General features: G+C 43.7%; 2 protein-coding genes across 2 annotated transcripts; both read left to right on the top strand.

Annotated features, from left to right (window-relative positions):
- The first annotated feature begins 1,997 nt into the window (after positions 1–1,997).
- LOC141985740 (interleukin-8-like) lies at positions 1,998–4,406 on the top strand. The gene is made up of 4 exons (XM_074949929.1): positions 1,998–2,085; positions 2,890–3,025; positions 3,755–3,838; positions 4,366–4,406. The coding sequence occupies exons 1-4, from the start codon at positions 2,022–2,024 to the stop codon at positions 4,394–4,396; spliced, it is 315 nt and encodes a 104-aa protein (XP_074806030.1). The 5' UTR covers positions 1,998–2,021; the 3' UTR covers positions 4,397–4,406.
- Positions 4,407–14,011: 9,605 nt separating this feature from the next.
- Positions 14,012–16,262, top strand: LOC141985739 (interleukin-8-like). The gene is made up of 4 exons (XM_074949928.1): positions 14,012–14,075; positions 14,769–14,904; positions 15,624–15,707; positions 16,232–16,262. The coding sequence occupies exons 1-4, from the start codon at positions 14,012–14,014 to the stop codon at positions 16,260–16,262; spliced, it is 315 nt and encodes a 104-aa protein (XP_074806029.1).
- Positions 16,263–21,478: the final 5,216 nt, after the last annotated feature.

The raw sequence follows: 21,478 nt of genomic DNA, 5'->3' as shown, positions 1-21,478 counted from the left end.
GCAAACAGGAAGTACTACCCAGAGAGGGATTTTAGCACCATGTGTTGAATGATGCTGCTGAAACAGTGGCATGTGTTTAAGAACATAATAAACCCTACACTTGACATGCTTTGCAGACTGGGCTTCGCTACACACTGGAGAACCTGGAAGCGACGTGTCTGGGAAGAAGAAAATCATTGTGGGGCCAGTCTGGGGAAGGCAGAAGCATCAAGGCTTCAGTTATCCTGATAGTACCCCTACCAGCCTGATGGTACCCCTACCTTCATTGAAATCGATCCATTTCTGCTAATGGCACGTAGCCCAGAATGCTCTGCCAACCCTCCATGGTGGATCACGCGACAGATCATTGTTCAGTCCAGTGTGTTTTCCTTTTCGAACACACTCCACAAAAGCCATACTAATTTCTTTAAATCACAAACAATAAGCGTCCCTGCAACTGAATTCCTTAAAGGGGATAAACATAATGCAGGCAGCCCCATGATATCTATGTTGCTTATCATCTGTTCACACCTAAGATGATTGCAACTGAAAGAAATGAGAGAGAGAGAGAGAGAAAATTATTCCTCTGGGGGTTGTGTGTGTGTTTACTCTGTCAACACTTTGTTACAGTCAGTTCCATTCTTTTCTCTGTATAGTCTGGAAATGTGACCCCAACAGAAGTACCTCAGGGTATTGAGGTGCTGCATCTTGGAGTGACGCTCCCAACCCAACCACAGCCTTGTGCTCACTCTCGCACTAAAAATGGCTGTAACAAAGAGGAGTCTTTGTGGCATATTAGAGACTAACAAATTTATTTGGGCATAAGCTTTCGTGGGCTAAAACCCACTTCATCGAATGCATGGAGTGGAAAATACAGTAGGGAGGTATAAATACACAGCATATGAAAAGACGGGAGTTGCCTTACCAAGTGGGGGGTCAGTGCTAACGAGCCAATTCAATTATGTGGAATTGGGCTATTCTCAACAGTTGACAAGAAGGGAGGAAAAAAGGGTCACTTTTGTAGTGCTAATGTTGCTTTGACTTTTGTGACAGGCTGCAGCCTGGCTCCAAGCATGGGAGCGGGGTGGGCTTGCGAACCCCAGCTTCAAGCCCCAGTGGCAACATGAAAAATAATAACCATACTGACACAGTGCTAAGGTTGAGATTTTCAAAGTGGCCTGGAATTGAGGGTCTAAATCCTGCCAGGCAGCTTGGGAAATTACAGTGCAACTCCTTTCACAGAACACTTTGGATGTTTCATCCTCATAAGAGACTATTGTGTTCGAGGAAAACTCCTGGTTAGGGTGGGGCGGAGAATGGTTGTAGGAGAATAAGACGATATCCTACAAACAGAGGGTCAAAACTCCTGGCCCCATTGAAGTCAGTGTGGAGTTTTGACTTTGATTTCAGTGGGGCCAGGATGTCAGATGTTTAAAAATCAATCCAAGTAGAAAGGTAGGGACTAACTCCACTTTCAGAAAGGGAAATATATATATATATATATATATATATATAGCTGCGTGTGAGGCAGGCCACTGGGTTTAAAGCATAGCTTATTTCTGCTAGCCCTGCCCAACATAGCTAATCAAAGAAATGCTCAGGGAAAGCCGCAAGTTGAACGTCTCCTTAACCAGCCACATGATAAGACAAGAGAATATAAAGGGAGAGTCAAATTAATCATAAAAGAATAATAAGAAGTTATAGAAACCCACCAGTTACAGCGATGCTGTGCAGCGTTTATATTTAAATCAGTAATAAGGAGCTTGATTTGAAGGATAAGTAATTACAGGGTCATCTAGGAAGGGGGTTTACCCCACGGCCACGTGACTCATTTTGCGATAGCGGCTTGCACACTTTGGGAATTTCCTCTGACACAATCCAAACACAGCGCTATCTTGCGCAGCCCAAGACAGTATATAAGAGGGTTGGGTTACACACCTCAGACATCAGAAACCTTCCGAGATAACAAGAGAAGCTCACTGCTCCTTCCTGGCAAGCAGAGCCCGACGAATCAAGGAGGAAAGCTCGCCTCGCCTCTCATCATGAGCTGTAAACTGGTTGTTGCTGTCCTGGCTGTTTTCCTAATCTACGCAACGGTGTCAGAAGGTAAGCAAAATCCCTCCTCGGGCTCAAAGGACTTTGCTCAGTTATGCGCATATTATGCCTGGAGAGACACTTTTAGGCTGATTTTTAAAAAGTTCATGTCTTGTTAAAACTTTTTTTTCAAACGATCATCCTTGGAGAGAGCTATAAGTCAGTCACTGCTCTGAAGAGCTGGTGGGAAATGTTGAGAAATAGTCTACTTTCTCTAGAAAGTTAGGCTTCTGCATCATTTTCACTATCTGCTTTTCCCCCGGTTCTAAAGACATTTGACCGAAGGCGGGCTCGTCTGATTACAATGTTCATCTGCGCCTCTTGCTCCTTCCCTGCATGAGTCCATCATCCTGTTTGTGACACCACGTTGTCTCAAACACAGGAGGATGCAACCTGGAGTGGGGAATAAGCAACAGGAGCACAGAACATGATCAGAGATAGTCCTCAAAACTGATGAAAGCAAGGGGCCAGATCTTATCCTCAGTGACATGATTTTAAATCTAGACTCATTATCATTGTAACTAGATAAGAATGTGGCCAGTTTAAAGCAAAACAACAAAAAACCTGGTAACTTAGAATTTTCTTTAAAAAAAAAATCCAGACATTATTTTGCAGCAGCATTAACCGCTCTCCATACTTTTTCATAATTAGAGGTTTTAGAGGTGAGGGCAAAAGTAACCTTTTAGCCAAGACCCTTGTGAAGAAACAGAGAGCAAGCATGCCTGATCAAGCAACAAGCAAAATCAGGTGCTCTGCTTCACATATATAGATGGCGAGATACCCAGCTAACCCCACACAACTCTTGTTCTTTTCCAGGGATGAGTCTGGCAAGGATGGGGAATGAGCTCCGATGCCAGTGCATCGGCACGCATTCCAAGTTCATCCCTCCCAGGAACATTCGGGACGTGAAGCTGACCCCGAGCGGACCTCACTGCCAGAACGTTGAGATCATGTAAGTAGTTTTGCAAAATTCTACCTGCTGCTAAACTAGGAGGAGACTGCTTTGCATTGTGCTGGGCCAGGAGTTTTCAAGGGGGTGAGGAGCACTAGCAGGCCCACACCACTCAGGGAGACTCCCTAAGAGTGATTTTTATTCTTTCTAAAGACAAAATATTAGGTAATGCACTTTGCTTTTCATAGTGTCCAGCATCTCTGGGGTGGAAGTACAAATCCCCATGGGGAATAATCTATCAAGTTCTAGAACAAGCATAAGAAGGGCAGGAGAAATTATTAATACCCAATACAACCTTTCAACCCAATTCCTCCAGTCCTCCTACAGACAAAACTCCCACTGTAAATTCCCCACTGAGTACATAGGTGGTTTCCCTGCCAGAGGAATGCAGGATTCAGCCCTCTACATAAAAAGCAATACCAATGGAGATAAAGACCTTTTATATCTACACACGCACAGATAGAGATACCAGGCAATATTAAAAAAACAGGAAGGCATATATATATAGGGAGATTTTTTTTTCCCCCCTCCACACCTGGAACATTTTTAACCAAACAAATGATGTTGGGCCAGATCCTTAGCTAGTGTAAATTGGTGTGGCTCTCTAGTGAAGTCAATGGAACTGTCAACTGACCCCAGGCTTGCCTGTATTTTAAAAGGTTGAAAGATATCCTAATGAGAGTCCACCAAGTAGATAGATGCCTGACCTTTGTTTTTCCTTCTTTGCAGCGCTACTCTTAAGGACGGCAGAGAAGTGTGTTTGGAACCCACTGCTCCGTGGGTGAAGATCATCATTAAAGCAATTTTGGACAAGTGAGTCATTCATTCTCAGAACGATTTTCTGAAAAGTTACTTTAAAGGCAGAACTAGGTGGTTCCTTAGCACAAACTGCTTAAAAGTTACCTCTCCTCAGGGCACAGTAATCTCTCCCAAAACTTGTCTCTCTCAATCCAATATATAACCATATCCTACCTTAAAGGTGGCCTAGTGGTTAGATTATGGAACTAGGTTCTTCCTGTTCCCTACTCTGCTCCAGACTTCCTGTGTGAGCTTGGGCAAGTCGTTGATAATGGCCACATATGCTGGGCAGCTGCAAGTCCTTCTGGAGACTATTGGACTCACGGGTGCTCAGTGCTTCTGAACTGCCCCTCCCCCGTCCCCGCCCCCTCCAGCTGACTTTCCTTTGGCGTGAACAAAGAGGAACTATGTCAAAGTTAACAAAGTTTCAGTTGATATGGTTGAGAGCAGGCTCAGAGCCCCAGGAGTTCTCATGTTCTAACTAATGATAATTGTTCCATGAACAGGTTTTTAAACTATTCCTTTTCTCCCCTTCTTTCCAGAGCTGAAGCCAATGGTGAGGCAAAACGCTAAGAGAAGCCAAAGAAGAAAAATCCCTGATGTTCTCCAGTTTCCCCTTGAAGGAAACCTCTCTGTGAAAGTGCCAGTCAGTCTGCAAGCAGCCCATCTCCTTCTGTTAACATGTTTTCAGGCAGATTCCAGCTAGCAGTCTATTTATGTATGTATTTATTTATTGAGGAGCATCATGTTAAGAGACTTTTTTTTTTTTAAAAAGGCTCAGTTGTCTATGGGATATGCCACTTTCTGAAGTTGAAAACCCTGGGTAGAGAAAAGGGATTTGCTGAGGGAAATGAAGACCCTTTGGAAACCCCTTAAGCTGAACAGGGTTGTATGAGTGCAATGCACTCGCAGCACAGTTGTATTTAGTCTAAGCCTTGCTCTTTCTCTAGTAGAGCAGTAAACTGGTAACAGTTACCCCTCCCTTGCACGAGTATGTTGTATCAACAGCACAGTGAGTCCTAGCCAGCCTGAGGCTAGCTACTGGCTGGGATTTTGTGGCTTTCAGAAATTAAGCAGCCAAAGTGCTGTTATTTGGGGGGCATTATTTATTGTGCTATAGCACATCAATGTTTATATCATCTCTATTTAACAAGTTAATCTTTGAGTAATCTATTTATTTAAGTTATTTTGATTCATCTGGATTTTTTTCTAATCTGCTAATTCCTTATGAAAATAGAATATTTCATGTTCCTGCTGCTGTGTGGGTTGTTAATTGTTTTATTTGGTTCAATGAATGGGAAAATGTTGAGGCTCATGTTCCAATTTTCTTATTCCTGTACACTTTGGAATTCCATTTTTTCCATTAAACAATATGCTTAAAAAAAAGAAAGATGTGTTCTCTCTCTTGGCGCAATCCTTGTCATCACTGGGCCTGGTCTGAGGCACATGGGGGACTCTGGCTCAGTGCCATGCACAGCCCTAACCTTCTTCTCTGGGTGCTCCATGGGGTTTGGTCTCCATGGTTCTGAAAGGGATGAATTCGTGTTGGGGCTGTGGGGACGGCTGCTCTTTATAGCAGTGGTTCTCAACCTTTCCAGACTACTGCTCCCCTTTCAGGAGTCCGATTTGTCTTGTGTACCCCAAGTTTCCCCTCACTTAAAAACATCTTGCTATCAAAACCAGACATAAAAATCCCAAAGTGTCACAGCACACTATTACGGACACATTGCTTATTTTCTCATTTTACCATATAATTATAAAATAAATCAACTGGAATATAAATATTGTACTTACATTTCAGTATAGCATACAGAGCAGAATAAACAAGCCATTGTCTGTATGACATTTTAGTTTGTACTGACTTCATTAGTGCTTTTTATGTAGCCTGTTGTAAAACTAGGCAAATATCCAGATGAGTTGATGTACAGCCTTGAAAACCTCTGCATACCACCGGTTGAAAACCACTACTTTATAGCATCATTTCTCCTACTGAACTCATGGCCAAAGCTGTGGAGTGCAGATGAGCACCATGACTCCAGTGAGTAGAGGATGTATTCCTGGCATCATGGTTCTGATGTGGTTCAGTGGAGCATTTGTTTTTCAGACAGGCATATTGTTAGTAGTCAGAAATATTTTAGCTTTGGACTTCAGAAAACTGCAGTCTGCATATACAAGAAACTTGCCCAGTATTGTTGGAGTCATAGGAACAAAAGGACTATCGTGAATTAGTAACAGATGCTTTCTAATGCTGGTTTTTGAGGGAACATACTAGAATTATTTCTGATCAGTGGTGTAGTGGTAAAAAAGGGGCTAAACACCTAAAATAACTCAATATTCTCCAAAACAGAAGGGGTAAACTCCATTTACAGTCAACTACACTACTGTTTCTGACTCTGTGCCTCCTCAACTGACCGAACTCAATGTATTCAGAGGTTCTATAATCATTTTTGTACTTCTCCCCCGCCCCAAAGAAGTATTAAGTAGCAAAAAATTCAGAGATACAAAGGAGTGAACAAATAATATTTAGTCACAGCAATTCCAAGGCAGTTACAACAGATGCTCTAAAAGATTTTTGGTTAAACATCATACGGGTGAGATGACCAAGCTTTGCAACAACAACTCTGCAGAAATGACTGGCCCACACTAATAACTTGTATCCAAGCTTAGATATAGATCCAAATTTAGTGGTTGGCCCTACTTCCACAGTGAGACAAACCAAAACCCCAGACTCAGACACCTCTGAACTTCGGAGAATTCAAAAAGCCAGATGTGATTGCTACAACCATGGCTGGAATAGCCTCCCTGGCTTTAGTATGCTGCTGCTGCTGTGGAGGGAAAACTGGAAGATCCATGTAATGCCAGATCCTCTGCTTCTTCCTCCTTCCCTCCCACAGATGCTGTTCCATCAAACTCTAGCCTCTGCCCCCCGACCCTACCCCTACATACCGACACACAAGGGGAATGGTACTGCATTAATGGCGCACAAACCCAACATGTCCCTGCTCCAACTTCTGCCACTCCCGCTTGAGAAGCCACTCCTTATCTGTACAACTCTGCATGATCAGGGCCGGATTAACCATTAGGCTAATAAGGCCATCTCCCCATGCTGCAGGACCGCACTGCCAGGGATCCGGTTAACACTGTGCTGTTCTTTGGGGGGCATTATTTATTGTGCTAGAGCACATCAATGCTTATATATATATATAATTTAACAAGTTAATCTTTGAGTAGAAAAAAAACTCAAACTTTATGATTTTAAGTTATTTTGATTCATCTGGATTTTTTTCTAATCTGCTAATTCCTTATGAAAATAGAATATTTCACGTTCCTGCTGTTGTGTGTTGTTGTTAGTTATTTTATTTGGTTCAATGAATGGAAAAATGTTGAGGCTCATGTTCCAATTTTCTTATTCCTGCGCACTTTGGAATTCCATCATTTTTACATTAAACTATATGCTTTAAAAAAACCAAGATGTGTTCTCTCTCTTAGTTGTTGGCACTTGGAGCGATCTTGGTCCTCACTGGGCCTGGTCTTAGGCACATGGGGGACTCTGTTGGCTCAATGCCATGCACACCCCTAACCTTCTTCTCTGGGTGCTCCATGGGGTTTGGTCTCCACAGTTCTGAAAGGGATGAATTCGTGTTGGGGCTGTGCGGACGGCTGCTCTTCATAGCAGTGACTCTCAACCTTTCCAGACTACTGCTCCCCTTTCAGGAGTCCGATTTGTCTTGTGTACCCCAAGTTTCCCCTCACTTAAAAACATCTTGCTATCAAAACCAGACATAAAAATCCCAAAGTGTCACAGCACACTATTACGGACACATTGCTTATTTTCTCATTTTACCATATAATTATAAAATAAATCAACTGGAATATAAATATTGTACTTACATTTCAGTATAGCATACAGAGCAGAATAGACAAGCCATTGTCTGTATGACCTTTTAGTTTGTACTGACTTCATTAGCGCTTTTTATGTAGCCTGTTGTAAAACTAGGCAAATATCCAGATGAGTTGATGTACCCCCTGGAAGACCTCTGCATACCCCCGGTTGAAAACTTCTCCAACTTCTGCCACTCCCACTTGAGAAGCCACTCCTGATCTGTAGAACCCTGTGTGATCAGGGCTGGATTAACCATTAGGCTAATAAAGCCACAGCTTAGGCCCTCCTACTTTTTAGGCCCTACTGGTCAGGCACGGGGCATGGCCAGGGCTGGGTGAGGGGAAGTGAGCTTGCTCACGCAGCCCTGCTGGAGCGCTCCTGCCAGCAGGAAAAGTAAAGCAGCCCCCTGTGGCTTGGAAGGAGCTCAGCCGGCAGCCTGCTGCGTCTCCCCGCGCTGCAGGACCGCACTGCCAGGGATCACTTTATATCCGTGGATGTCTGCATCTGCATATCCATGGACCATGCTTGTGCATTGCGGATCAGATGCAGATACAAATTTTGTATCCACGCAGGGCTCTACTGATCTGTTGCCCTTGGGAGCAGGAATTGTTCTATAGTGTAGTATGCAGTATTTTTAAACTGCATTTATACTAAATACGTTTGAAGAGGAAAAAAGATTAGCTTTGTAATTTTTACCTTTTTTCTCTATACGACAGAGCTTGAGCTGGTGTAAATTGGTGTAGCACCAATCAAATCAATGGAGAAAACGGATTCCCACCAGCTGAGGGCCTGGCTTCAACAGAGTTGACCTTAACTGACATGACTTGATCAAATCTAACTAGAAAGTGTGTCCTTTATGATTCTTTTTTGGTAATGATTTGGATTTAAGTCTGTGGGTGGCCAACTAACAAAAATTAAAAGTGCCCTATATGAGTGACTGATGGGGAAATCTATTGTTGTTCCACCGCTTGACTATTTCAGGCACTGTAACTGTGGTTGGTAAACCACAGGTTTCGCCCATCTGGGAACACAAGAGCTATTACCACAAGCAGTCTCTCTCTTTTCGAGCGCCTCCACAATACATTGCAGAAAAAGTCACATACGATCAACCTTTCCGATGTATTAAAAGGGGATTTGAAGCTAGTGAAAAAATGCTCTGTTACCCAACGGATACACCTCATCTGAAGTTTACTCCTCTGGAGTAGTATCACACTCTGCAAATAATCCCACTGAAATCAATGCAACCACCTGTGGAGTAAGATACTATTCAATGTGAGTAATGGTGACAGTAGCTGGCCCTAAAGGAACACGCCTCCTGATTCACATGAGTTAGATGAAAGGAAATGTGTGTCTTCACCTGCACAATGCTTGGGAGGCGGTGACAGGGTTTTGTTCTTAATTCATTAAATCTTTAACCAAATGCTCACCTGCATTACATTTCTTTTGGCAAATATTAATTTTATGACTTTGACAAATGTATACATGTAATACATTTGTCCTACTGCTTGAGAGTAAGGGATTTACATAGTGTCAATGTTAGAGTGACTCAAATATTTGCAACTTGGCTTATTTCTTGGTCAAAGTAAATTGTCACAGTTTTTAATGCAGCATCTCAGGTATTAATCAGTTCTGAGGTACAGCCATATAAATAAACTGGAGGCATGGTAGGCCGCTGTTCTTTTATCTGCTAAAAGGGTCTGGACTAGTTGAAGCGATTATACATTGTTGCAACAAACTTTCTACATGGCACTTATGTTTTAAAGTCCGGTGACTGAGCTGAGGAGGGGGCTGCTGAATAGATCCCTCTGGAATCAGATTAGACTGCTGTTTTAGTAAACCTAACAGAGTGATTTGAATGTCCTGATTTGTAATACTTGTTGATTTAAAACCATTTTTAAAATTAAATAAGAGATTATATTCGTATTTTATGGTTTTACTTCCTCTTCCTGTTTTATCTCCCATTTCTTGCCCCCCACCTCCCGCCTACAAGCTCTGCTTGCTTTTCCTATATAAGGAAGCCCTGGACAGCGTAGCATGCAAGTTATTAAATATGGAATCACATAACATTTTCATCCATTAGCAATAACAATGAGGCTTTTACTAGAGAGGTATGAATTGAAAAATTAGGATCTGAACGTCTGTGCATTTGGGGATATTGAGATCTGGGATTTTTGGTTCAGCCCCCAACTCTGCTCAGGGCCGGATTAACCCATAGGCTAATAAGGCCATAGCTTAGGCCCTCCTATTTTTTAGGCCCTACTGGTCAGGCAGGGGGCACGGCCAGAGCTGCGTGAGGGCAAGTGAGCTTGCTCACACAGCCCTGCTGGAGCGCTCCTGTCAGCAGGAAAGGCAAAGCAGCCCCCTGTGGCTTGGAAGGAGCTCAGCCGGCAGCCTGCTGCATCTCCCCGTGCTTCAGGACTGCACTGCCAGGGATCCGGTTAACACTGGTGACCGGACACTAAAAATCCGGTTACCACGGAAACCTATGCCAGCCATGGGTGTAGTTTGAGCAGGCACTGTCCCCTTTCTACTCCTCCCACCCCCGATTTCTCCAGAGCTCTGCTTAGCTGTCAGGGAGGGAAGAAGCTCCCTCTGTCCCTCTCCTGGGCTGATGCTGGCAGGGCGCTGCCTCCTGGGTCCTAGAGCCCATCACTGTGATCTTCTATGTGTGCTGGGTCCCGTTTCTGGACAACTGGTGAGTGCCTGTGGAGGGGCAGGGCAAGGGGGTCGTGGGGGAAGAGGCAGTACCACAGCGGTAGGGTGGGAAACTTGCACAGAACCTGCACACACTCTGTTCAGCTCCAGCCAGAACAATTGCCCCTTCCATGTATAAGGAACGAATTCCCACACATTTGTAGGAAAAACAAAACAAAACAGCCCATTCTGGATACCAGTCCTTTAACTTTTAGAGAACTTTCCATCGAGGTGCTTCAGATTTATGATGCACTGTGTTCAATACTGTATTGAACTGTACTAAAAAAAAATCAAAGAAATCCAATTTTTTGATTTGGTTTATTTTTTTGTACTGGGATGTACAGGCCACCAGGTTCTTTCCTTGTGCTCAGCCTAGTTCCACAGGCCAATGCATCTTTGTACTTCTAAGGGGTTGCACTGGAGGAAGCTCTACACACAATGTTGTAGGTTTCTCCCTCAAGGATTTTAAATCCCCTTCTTAGCAGGCTAGGATAGAAAGACTGGCTGAATAGGCTAAAGGCCGGTGCTGCTGGTTCTCTAGCCATTCAATCCATCATAAAAGTACCTCACATTTGATTTCTTTTGAGTTTCATTCCAAAAACGTAAAGCTAAATAAACCTGAAGTTAGTCCTCATTTTTTTGCCCCCAACTCAAACTAACTTCTTCCCCAAGTGGAAAATGTTGAGCAAGCATGGAATGTATGTGATTCGAGAAGGGAATGAGATCACAGGCCTATTCCTGCTGACGGCTACACCTGTGTAGTCTTATTGACTTCAGGGAGAACAGATTTTTGCACAAGAATAGATTTTGGTCCCTTCTGCTTTTTCATACCTGGTCTAAGAAGAATCTCATTCACTTTCCTCCCCTAATCTCTGAGCACTTTAAGGAAAAAAAAAAAAAAAGCAAGGTCTGCTTGATTTACACATGCAAAGGAAACAGGAAGCTCTCCCTTCATTCTACACCAGCCTTTTAAAGAAATCCCAGACCTGATGTAACAAGGGTGTCACTACATCAGCCTTGGTTAGACTGTTCTTTTGAAATATCCTTAATGGTTCTTTTAAGATGGTGATTTTCAATGAAGTCTTTTTGTTCAGGGGGGCAGAGAACGCAACAGGGAATAGCTCTGTTTTGTCAGTTCCTAGTCATTCAAAGCTGACAGGCTTTAGATTAAGTTTTTTAAATGTTTGTACCCTGATTTTGAAGAGCTAATATAGTACAGAAGTGCTAAATATTATGACTGGGAAACCATCTAAAGATCTGCGTCCCTTCTAGCTGTTATCTTTTTCTTACAGAAAGCTTAAAACAAACAAATGCAAACCGTAAGGGGCTGGTGCACATAGAACTCATGCTTAAAAATCCGCCTGTCAGAGCTGCTGATCACACATTCTAGAATAGATAATACTTAGTCCTGCCATGAGTGCAGGGGACTAGACTAGATGACCTCTCGAGGTCCCTTCCAGTCCTATGATTCTATTCTCTGATTTTAATTGTGGAAGAGCTTGGTGACAGAATGGCCTGATGTGGTGAATCACTGGAGATTAACTACACAAACTGGGTATCATCCCACAAATAATATTTGTGTTCAATGTGAAAACAGTAATTCATTGTCCTCTGCCAGTGCAACACTGGGAGGCAGCTTTCAGAACAAGACAGCCTACAATACAATGCCACCCCATGTAATTTCCCCACTACTACTTCCTTACTCCAGTGGATTTTACACCTGAGTGGTTTTCTTTTCCATAATAAGAGCTGGCTGCCTCCCAGACTGCAGTCAGAGTGAGATAGGGTGTGTGGTGTAGAGTCCGTAGCTTGGGGAAAACATCTGCAGGGCTTGGCTTTGCACTGTGCCATGTGGAGAGCTGAGGGTAGAAGCAGAGGGTGGAAAGAGGTGAACAGGATGGGGAATGTTGCAGTGTCCATCCTCATATAGACGAGCACTCCACTATCTAGGAGGAAGGAGGCCTAAGAGAAGGACAGCATACCATTCCTCAGGCTACCTCTTACTCAGAAGTATCTGTTTGAAGAACTGAGTGTCGTGAGAGTAGAATAAACTTGTTAATTTTACATAAATAAGTCATATGTAAATATGTACATAGAGAAATGTTTGATGACTTCATAATTTTTTTGCAATATGTCATTGATACTTAGGCCCTACCCTCCCATTAGCCTTAGGCCCCTCATAACTTTAATCCGGCCCTGACTCTGATATTTGAAATTGGATTAGTTCAGCTCTTCAGCCCCAATCTAGAAACAGCTCTGAACTGAGCTAGTGTCGCCCCTAAAAGCAGCCTAAAATTCACAGGCAGTAGCAGAAACCCTCCCTAGAGCTGCTAGGAGGCTTACGTTGGCCACTTAACAACTCCCCAGTGATGGAATGATCGTGCTGGGAAGTCAGTCTTTTAGGGCAGGTGCACACCACTGGAGTGGCACACAGCTGCCCCGGCACAGGAGAAGATGAAGGCCACAAACTGGTGTAGGAATCAGATTCACTGGGATGCGCTTGCCCTTAGTCCCGCTATTCTTTCCATCATGCACCTTCTTCATTTAATTAAGCACTGTGGGTTCAGATCATTAATATGGTTCACCAGCCACATTCCAAGAATGCTTTCCACTTGCCCACTACTGTCTCATTCTCTCTATTATTCCTTACACTCCTCAGAACTTGGCCCCCCGGTGGCCGGGAACAAGTCTGTCCATCTGATAACCATCCACCGTACCAGTAACTTTTAGACAATGTTTAGAAAAAAGAGTAATAGGATTTTGCTTTTGACCAAGCACTGGACATACCTTAGTATGCATGAGGAGATCCAACAGACATTGAGGACACTACATAGCAACCATTGTGTTCGAGGAAGACTCCTGGTTAGGGCGGAGAGGAAAAAATGCCGGTTGTAGGAGAATAAGACTATATCCTACAAACAGAGGGTCAAAACTCCCGACCCCGTTGAAGTCGGTGTGGAGTTTTGACCTTGATTTTAGTGGGGCCACAACTTCAGGTATTTAAAATCAACGTAAATAGAAAAGTAGGAGCTAACTCCACTTTCAGAAAGAGAAAATATATATAGAGAGAGCTGCTTGTGAGGTAGGCCACTGGATTTAAAGAATAATTCATTTCTACGAACCCCGCCCAGCATACCCAATCAAAGAAATGCTCAGGGAAAGTCAAGAGTTGAATGTCTCCTTAACCAGCCACATAATAAGACAAAAGAATATAAAGGGATAGTCAAATTAATAATAAAAGAATAATAATAAGTAATAGAAACGCACCAGTTACACTGACCTAACGACATAATGATGATGTACAGCTTTTATATTTAATTCATTTTAAGGAGCTATATTTGAAGGATAACTAATTTCACGGTCATCTAGGAAGGGGGTTTACCCACAGCCATGTGACTCATTTTGCAATAGCGGCTTGCACACTTTGGGAATTTCCTCTGACACAATCCAAACACAGCGCTATCTTGCGCACCCCAAGACAGTATATAAGAGGGTTGGGTTACACAGCTCAGACATCAGAAACCTTCCGAGATAACAAGAGAAGCTCACTGCTCCTTCCTTGCAAGCAGAGACTGAAGAATCAAGAAGGAAACCTCGCCTCGCCTCTCATCATGAGCTGTAAATTGGTTGTTGCTGTCCTGGCTCTTTTCCTAATCTACGCAACGGTGTCAGAAGGTAAGCAAAATCCTTCCTCGGGCTTAAAGGACTTTGCTTAGTTATGTGCATATTATTCCTGGAGAGACACTTTTAGGCTGATTTTTAAAAAGTTGATGTCTTGTTAAAACTTTTTCAAACGATCATCCTTGGAGAGTGCTATAAATCAGTCACTGCTCTGAAGAGCTGCTGACACCGGGTGGGAAGTTTTGAGAAATAGTCTCCTTGCTCTAGAAAGTTAGGCTTCTGCATCATTTTCACTATCTGCTTTTCCCCTGGTTCTAAAGACATTTGACTGAAGGCAGGCTCGTCTGATTACAATGTTCATCTGTGCCTCTTGCTCCTTCCCTGCATGAGTCCATCATCCTGTTTGTGACACCACGTTGTCTCAAACACAGGAGGATGCAATCTGGAGTGGGGAATAAGCAATAGGAGCACAGAACATGATCAGAGGTAGTCTTCAAAACTGATGAAAAGCAAGGGGCCAGATCTTAATCTCAGTGACATGATTTTAAATCTGGACTCATCATCATTGTAACTAGATAAGAATGTGGCCAAGTTTAAAACAAAAAACCAACAAAAAACCTGGACCCTTGTGAAGAAACAGAGACCAAGCATGTCTGATCAAGCAACAAGCAAAACCAAATGCTCTGCTTCACATATATACATGGCGAGATACCCAGCTAACCCCACACAACTCTTGTTCTTTTCCAGGGATAAGTCTGGCAAGAATGGGGAATGAGCTCCGATGCCAGTGCATCAGCACGCATTCCAAGTTCATCCCTCCCAGGTACCTTCGGGACGTGAAGCTGACCCCGAGCGGACCTCACTGCCAGAACGTTGAAATCATGTAAGTAGTTTTGCAAAATTCTACCTGCTGCTAAACTAGGAGGAGACTGCTTTGCATTGTGGTGGGCCAGGAGTTTTCAAAGGGGTGAGGAGCACTTGCAGGCCCACACCACTCAGGGAGACTCCCTAAGAGTGATTTTTATTCTTTCTGAAGACATTATTTTAGGTAATGCACTTAGTGTCCAGCATCTCTGGGTTGGAAATACAAATCCCCATGGGGAATAATCTATCGAGTGCTAGAACCCGCATTAGAAGGGCAGGAGAAATTATTAATACCCAATACAACCTTTCAACCCAATTCCTCCAGTCCTTCTGCACGCAAAACTCCCACTGTAAATTCCCGACTGAGTACATAGGTGGTTTCCCTGCCAGAGGAATGCAGGATTCAGCCCTTTACATAAGAAGCAATACCAATGCAGATAAAGACATTTTATATATACACATGTAGAGAGAGAGAGATACCAGGTAATAGTAAAAAAACAGGAAAGCAGACATATAAGAGGAAGGAGATTTTTTTTCCCCACACCTGGAACATTTTTAACCAAACAAATGATGTTGGGCCAGATCCTTAGCTAGTGTAAATTGGTGTGGCTCTCTAGTGAAGTCAATGGAACTGTCAACTGACCCCAGCCTTGCCTGTATTTTAAAAGGTTGAAAGATACCCTGATGAGAGTCCACCAAGTAGATAGATGCCTGACCTTTGTTTTTCCTTCTTTGCAGCGCTACTCTTAAGGACGGCAGAGAAGTGTGTTTGGAACCCACTGCTCCGTGGGTGAAGATCATCATTAAAGCAATTTTGGACAAGTGAGTCATTCATTCTCAGAACGATTTTCTGAAAAGTTACTTTAAAGGCAGAACTAGGTGGTTCCTTAGCACAAACTGCTTAAAAGTTACCTCTCCTCAGGGCACAGTAATCTCTCCCAAAACTTGTCTCTCTCAATCCAGTAAATAACCAAATCCTATCTTAAAGGTGGCCTAGTGGTTAGATTATGGAACTAGGTTCTTCCTGTTCCCTACTCTGATCCAGACTTCCTGTGTGAGCTTGGGCAAGTCGTTGATAATGGCCACATATGCTGGGCAGCTGCAAGTCCTTCTGGAGACTATTGGACTCACAGGTGCTCAGTGCTTCTGAAACCCCCCCCCCCATCACACCCCCCCAACTGACTTTCCTTTGGTGTGAACCAAGAGGAACTATGTCAAAGTTAACGAAGTTTCAGTTGATATGGTTGAGAGCAGGCTCAGAGCCCCAAGAGTTCTCATGTTCTAACTAATGATAATTGTTCCATAAAGAGGTTTTTAAACGATTCCTTTTCTCACCTTCTTTCCAGAGCTGAAGCCAATGGTGAGGCAAAACGCTAAGAGAAGCCAAAGAAGAAAAATCCCTGATGTTCTCCAGTTTCCCCTTGAAGGAAACCTCTCTGTGAAAGTGCCAGTCAGTCTGCAAGCAGCCCACCTCCTTCTGTTAACATGTTTTCAGGCAGATTCCAGCTAGCAGTATCTATTTTCTATTTATGTATTTATTTATTTATTTATTGAGGAGCATCATGTTAAGAGACTTTTTTTTTTTTAAAAAAGGCTCAGTTGTCTATGGGATATGCCACTTTCTGAAGCTGAAAACCCTGGGTAGAGAAAAGGGATTTCCTGAGGGAAATGAAGACCCTTTGGAAACCCCTTAAGCTGAACAGGGTTGTATGAGTGCAATGCACTCGCAGCACAGTTGTATTTAGTCTAAGCCTTGCTCTTTCTCTAGTAGAGCAGTAAACTGGTAACAGTTACCCCTCCCTTGCACGAGTATGTTGTATCAACAGCACAGTGAGTCCTAGCCAGCCTGAGGCTAGCTACTGGCTGGGATTTTGTGGCTTTCAGAAATTAAGCAGCCACAGTGCTGTTATTTGGGGGGCATTATTTATTGTGCTATAGCACATCAATGTTTATATATATATGTATAATTTAACAAGTTAATCTTTGAGTAGAAAAAAAACTCAAACTTTATTTATTTAAGTTATTTTGATTCATCTGGATTTTTTTCTAATCTGCTAATTCCTTATGAAAATAGAATATTTCATGTTCCTGCTGTTGTGTGGGTTGTTAATTGTTTTGTTCAATGAATGGGAAAATGTTGAGGCTCATGTTCCAGTTTTCTTATTCCTGTGCATTTTGGAATTCCATCATTTTTACATTAAACTATATGCTTAAAAAAATAGGTGTGTTCTCTCTCTTACTGGTTGGCACTTGGCACAATCTTTGTCACAAAAAAAGTCAGGGTTTAAAAAAAATCAAGGTTTAAAAAAAGAACTAGATCAATTCATGGAGGATAGGTCCATCAATGGCTATTAACCAGGATGGGCAGGGTTGGTGTCCCTCGCCTCTGTTTGCCAGAAGCTGGGAATGGGCGACAGGGGATGGATCACTTGACGATTACCTGTTGTGTTCATTCCCTCTGGGGCATCTGGCATTGGCCACTGTCGGAAGACAGGACACTGGGCTAGATGGACCTTTGTTCTGACCCAGTATGGCCACTCTTATGTATCTCTACCCAGTTTCCGGAGTCGAGTAGAGCTCAACTGCAGATCTGCAGCAGGTGGAAGTAACCCAGTTAGGGTGAAGTTGGCATTTCTCAAAATGATGGCCAAATGCAAGCTCAATGAGCAGAGGGCAGCAGAACCCACTGGGTCTGGTCTTAGGCACATGGGGTACTCTGTTGGCTCAGTGCCATGCACACCCCTAACCTTCTTCTCTGGGTGCTCCATGGGGTTTGGTCTCCACAGTTCTGAAAGGGATGAATTCATGTTGGGGCTGTGGGGACGGCTACTCTTTATAGCAGTGGATCTCAACCTTGCCAGACTACTGCTCCCCTTTCAGGAGTCCGATTTGTCTTGTGTACCCCAAGTTTCCCCTCACTTAAAAACGACTTGTTTACAAAATCAGACATAAAAATCCCAGAGTGTCACAGCACACTATTACGGACACATTGCTTATTTTCTCATTTTACCATATAATTATAAAATAGATCAACTGGAATATAAATATTGTACTTACATTTCAGTATAGCATACAGAGCAGAATAAACAAGCCATTGTCTGTATGAAATTTTAGTTTGTACTGACTTCATTAGTGCTTTTTATGTAGCCTGTTGTAAAACTAGGCAAACATACAGATGAGTTAATGTACCCCCTGGAAGACCTCTGCATACCCCCAGTGGTATGCATACCCCCGGTTGAAAACCACTGCTTTATAGCATCATTTCTGCTTACTGAACTCATGGGCAAACCTGCTGAGAACAGATGAGCTCCATGAGTCAGTAAGTAGAGGATGCATTCCTGGCATCATGGTTCTGATGTGGTTCAATGGAGCATTTGTTTTCAGACAGGCATATTGTTAGTAGTTGGAAATATTTTAGCTTTGGACTTTAGAAAACCGTAGTCCGCATATCCAAGAAACTTGCTCAGCATTGCTGGAGTCATAGGAACAAAAGGACTATCGTGAATTAGTAACAGATGCTTTCTAATACTGGTTTTTGAGGGAACATGACTAGAATTATTTCTGATCAGTGGTGTAGTGGCAAGAAAGGGGTTAAATACCTAAAATAACCCAATATTTTCCAAAAGAGAAGTGGGTAAACTCCATTTACGGTCAACCTCGCTACTGTTTCTGACTCTGTGCCTCCTCAACTGACCGAATTCAATGTATTCAGAGGGTCTATGATCATTTTTGTACTTCCCTCCCAAAGAAGTATTAAGTAGGAAGAGATACAAAGGAGTGAACAAATAATATTTAGTCACAGTAATTACAAGGCAGTTTCAACCAATGCTCAGAAAGAGTTTCAGTTAAACATCATGCTGGTGATATGACCAAGCTTTGCAACAATAACTGTGCAGAAATGAGCCAGCTCACACAAATGCCTTGCATCCAAACTTAGGTGTAGATCCAAATTTAGTGGCTGACCTTACTTCTAAAGTGAGACAAACCAAAACCTCAGACTCAAACACCTCTGAACTTCAGAAAATTCAAAAAGCCAGATGTGATTGCTACAACCACAGCTGGAATAGCCTCCCTGGCTTTAGTATGCTGCTGCTGCTGTGGAGGGAAAACTGGAAGATCCATGTAACGCCTGATCCTCTGCTTCTGTCTCCTTCCCTCCCACAGACGCTGTTCCATCAAACTCTACCCCCTTCCCACCCCCCCCAACCCCCACGGAGAATTGTACAGCTGTGCTGCCTTAATGGTGCACAAACCCAATATGTCCCTGCTCCAGCTTCTGCCACCTCCACTTGAGAAGCTACTCCCCATCTGTAGAACCTTGAAAAATGTGGATATTCATTTTATATCCGTGGATATCTGCAGCCACTTATCTGTGGACCATGCTTGTAAAGTGTTATGTTCTTTCCAGTTATTTTTTGTTTGCTTTTTAAAGAGTTCAGTAGCTCAAGAAGAGGAAACTGATTCAGATCTCAACTATACTGAGATCAATCAGAAGCATACCTCCACTGGCATCAGGAACACTCAAGGCAAGATGTACAGGGGTATTGAGGCTTCTAATGGGATTTTCACATGTACCTAAGCAGATTAGGTGCCTAATTCTGTTGGTTTCAATGAGAGTTAGGCATTTAGAAAATCCAACTAGGCACCTATCTTCATCTTTAGGCCCCTAAAGACCTTTGTGTTGTGCCTCTCCCCGGGGATGTAGGCATCTGGGTGAGCTTTTGAAAATTCTATTAGGCACCTAACTGCCACGTTAGGTGCTTAGATGCCTTTAAAAAGCTGGCCCTGAGTGCTGCTGTGTAGGGAGAGTTGAAAAGTTGGCTTCACTCACTTTTATGTCATCAGACACACACACACACACCCCTCCCAATCTGGAAGCAGCTCTGAACTGAGCTGGTGTCCCACCGCAAGTAAAAGCAGCCTAAAATTCAAAGGCAGTGGCAGAAACCCCCCCTAGAGCTGCTAGGAGGCTTTACATGGGCCACTTAACAACTCCCCAGTGATGGAATGACGTAGGGCTTGTCTACACTTCCAAGTTTTGTTGACAAAACTTATGTCGACACCCTAAACTCGACAAAACAAAAATTGCCAAAGGGCGTTCGCACTTGCTCCCTCTGCCGACAGAACATGTCCACATTGGGGGCACCATCATCGACAGGGTGAGCAATGCACAGTGGGTAGGTGTCCCCCAGTGCAGCGTTGTGGGAAGGAAGAGCTGATCGCTGCGCATCTTGGGATTCTCTCCCGAGTTCTCCCACAGCCCCCTCAGCTGCTGAGAGCAGCATCTGGAGTAGCTCTGGGAGCTCTCCCTGCTGAGGAATGGCAAAGCAGCCCAGCAGTCTGTCCCCCTCCCCCACAGCAGCACACAGATACTTCCCTGAGCTTTGAAAGGGGAGGGGCGCGTGCCTGCAGGGCAGCAGAGATCACAACAGGGAGCAGAGCAATCAGGGCAGGCATTGTGGGATACTGGCGGAAGCCAGTTCTGTTGACAAAACAATCAGCAGTGTCTACACTGGCTCTTTGCTGACAATAAAGGGAAGGGAAAAGACAAAAGTCTCTCCTATGGGTGGAAGTTTTTGGTCGCCAAAACTGGGCGTTTTTCGTGACAAAAGTCCCATGGTAGTGTGTACGCTCTTGCTGTTTTGTCACCAAAAGGCAGTTTTTGGCAACAAAACTTGGTAGTGTAGACAAGGCCTAGGACTGTTTGGCAGAGGAGCTCTGCCAGTTCGGCTCTGTTGACAAATCTTTTCTCGGGCAGCCTAGGCCTAAGCTTGGAGGCCTGAGCATACTCCTGTCAGAGCACTAGCAGTGAGATGATAGAAATGGAGGGAAGCCGGGGTGGCGTGTCCCTGTAGAACACCTTGCCACAGGCCATGCAGAGTCATCCACGGGCAGATGCTTTCCACTTGACCACTGCTGTCTCATTCTCTCCATTACTCCTCACACTCCTCAGAACTTGGCCCCAGGGTGGCAGGGAACAAGTCTGTGCATCTGATAACCGTCCACCATACCAGTAACTTTTAGACAAAGTTTACACAAAAACGTAATAGGGTTTTGCTTTTGACCAAACCCGGAATGTACCTTAATATGCATGAGGAGATCCAACAGACATTGAGGACACTACATAGCAACAGCTCCTGGGAGCATCCCCATCCGAAAAGTCACTTGAACACCCAGAAAAGGAATTACTTTGGGAATTACAGTCTGCAGGCCAGATTCCACCTGGTGTTTACGTGGGTCCATAAGGAGCTTTACAGGGACTGCTCCTTCCCCACCTCCCTGAGGATGAATGGCACCTCAAAGGGGGTGAGAAGGGGCAGGCAGGAGGCTATGGCTCCAGCCCATCACAATGCAGCAGCCTGCAGAACTGGTAGGCCACAGCAGCACCTTATGAACGGGTTTTATAAAGCATACATAACCTCTGAGTGATGGAAGCTCTGGGAAGTTTTTTGCCCCTTGTGATGAGCTGTACCTCATGGACAAGGAATCCTCTTTGAGAGAAGAATGTGTTCCCTCGTTATGCCAGGTCTGAGGTTCCAAAACAATGGATTCTTTTTGGTTTTCTCCAAAAAACAATAACATCCACCTCCATA

The sequence above is a fragment of the Natator depressus genome, chromosome 4, assembly GCF_965152275.1.
Source record: "Natator depressus isolate rNatDep1 chromosome 4, rNatDep2.hap1, whole genome shotgun sequence".
Lineage (NCBI taxonomy): Eukaryota > Metazoa > Chordata > Testudines > Cheloniidae > Natator > Natator depressus.
This window is presented reverse-complemented; position numbering and strand designations above follow the sequence as displayed.

Bases quoted from the DNA above. Each gene is read 5' to 3' on its own strand.
- LOC141985740 (XM_074949929.1), top strand. From the start codon at position 2,022: ATGAGCTGTAAACTGGTTGTTGCTGTCCTGGCTGTTTTCCTAATCTAC. The intron at 2,086-2,889 runs GTAAGCAAAATC...GTTCTTTTCCAG, and splicing joins CTACGCAACGGTGTCAGAAG to GGATGAGTCTGGCAAGGATG. The intron at 3,839-4,365 runs GTGAGTCATTCA...CCTTCTTTCCAG, and splicing joins ATTAAAGCAATTTTGGACAA to AGCTGAAGCCAATGGTGAGG.
- LOC141985739 (XM_074949928.1), top strand. From the start codon at position 14,012: ATGAGCTGTAAATTGGTTGTTGCTGTCCTGGCTCTTTTCCTAATCTAC. The intron at 14,076-14,768 runs GTAAGCAAAATC...GTTCTTTTCCAG, and splicing joins CTACGCAACGGTGTCAGAAG to GGATAAGTCTGGCAAGAATG. The intron at 15,708-16,231 runs GTGAGTCATTCA...CCTTCTTTCCAG, and splicing joins ATTAAAGCAATTTTGGACAA to AGCTGAAGCCAATGGTGAGG.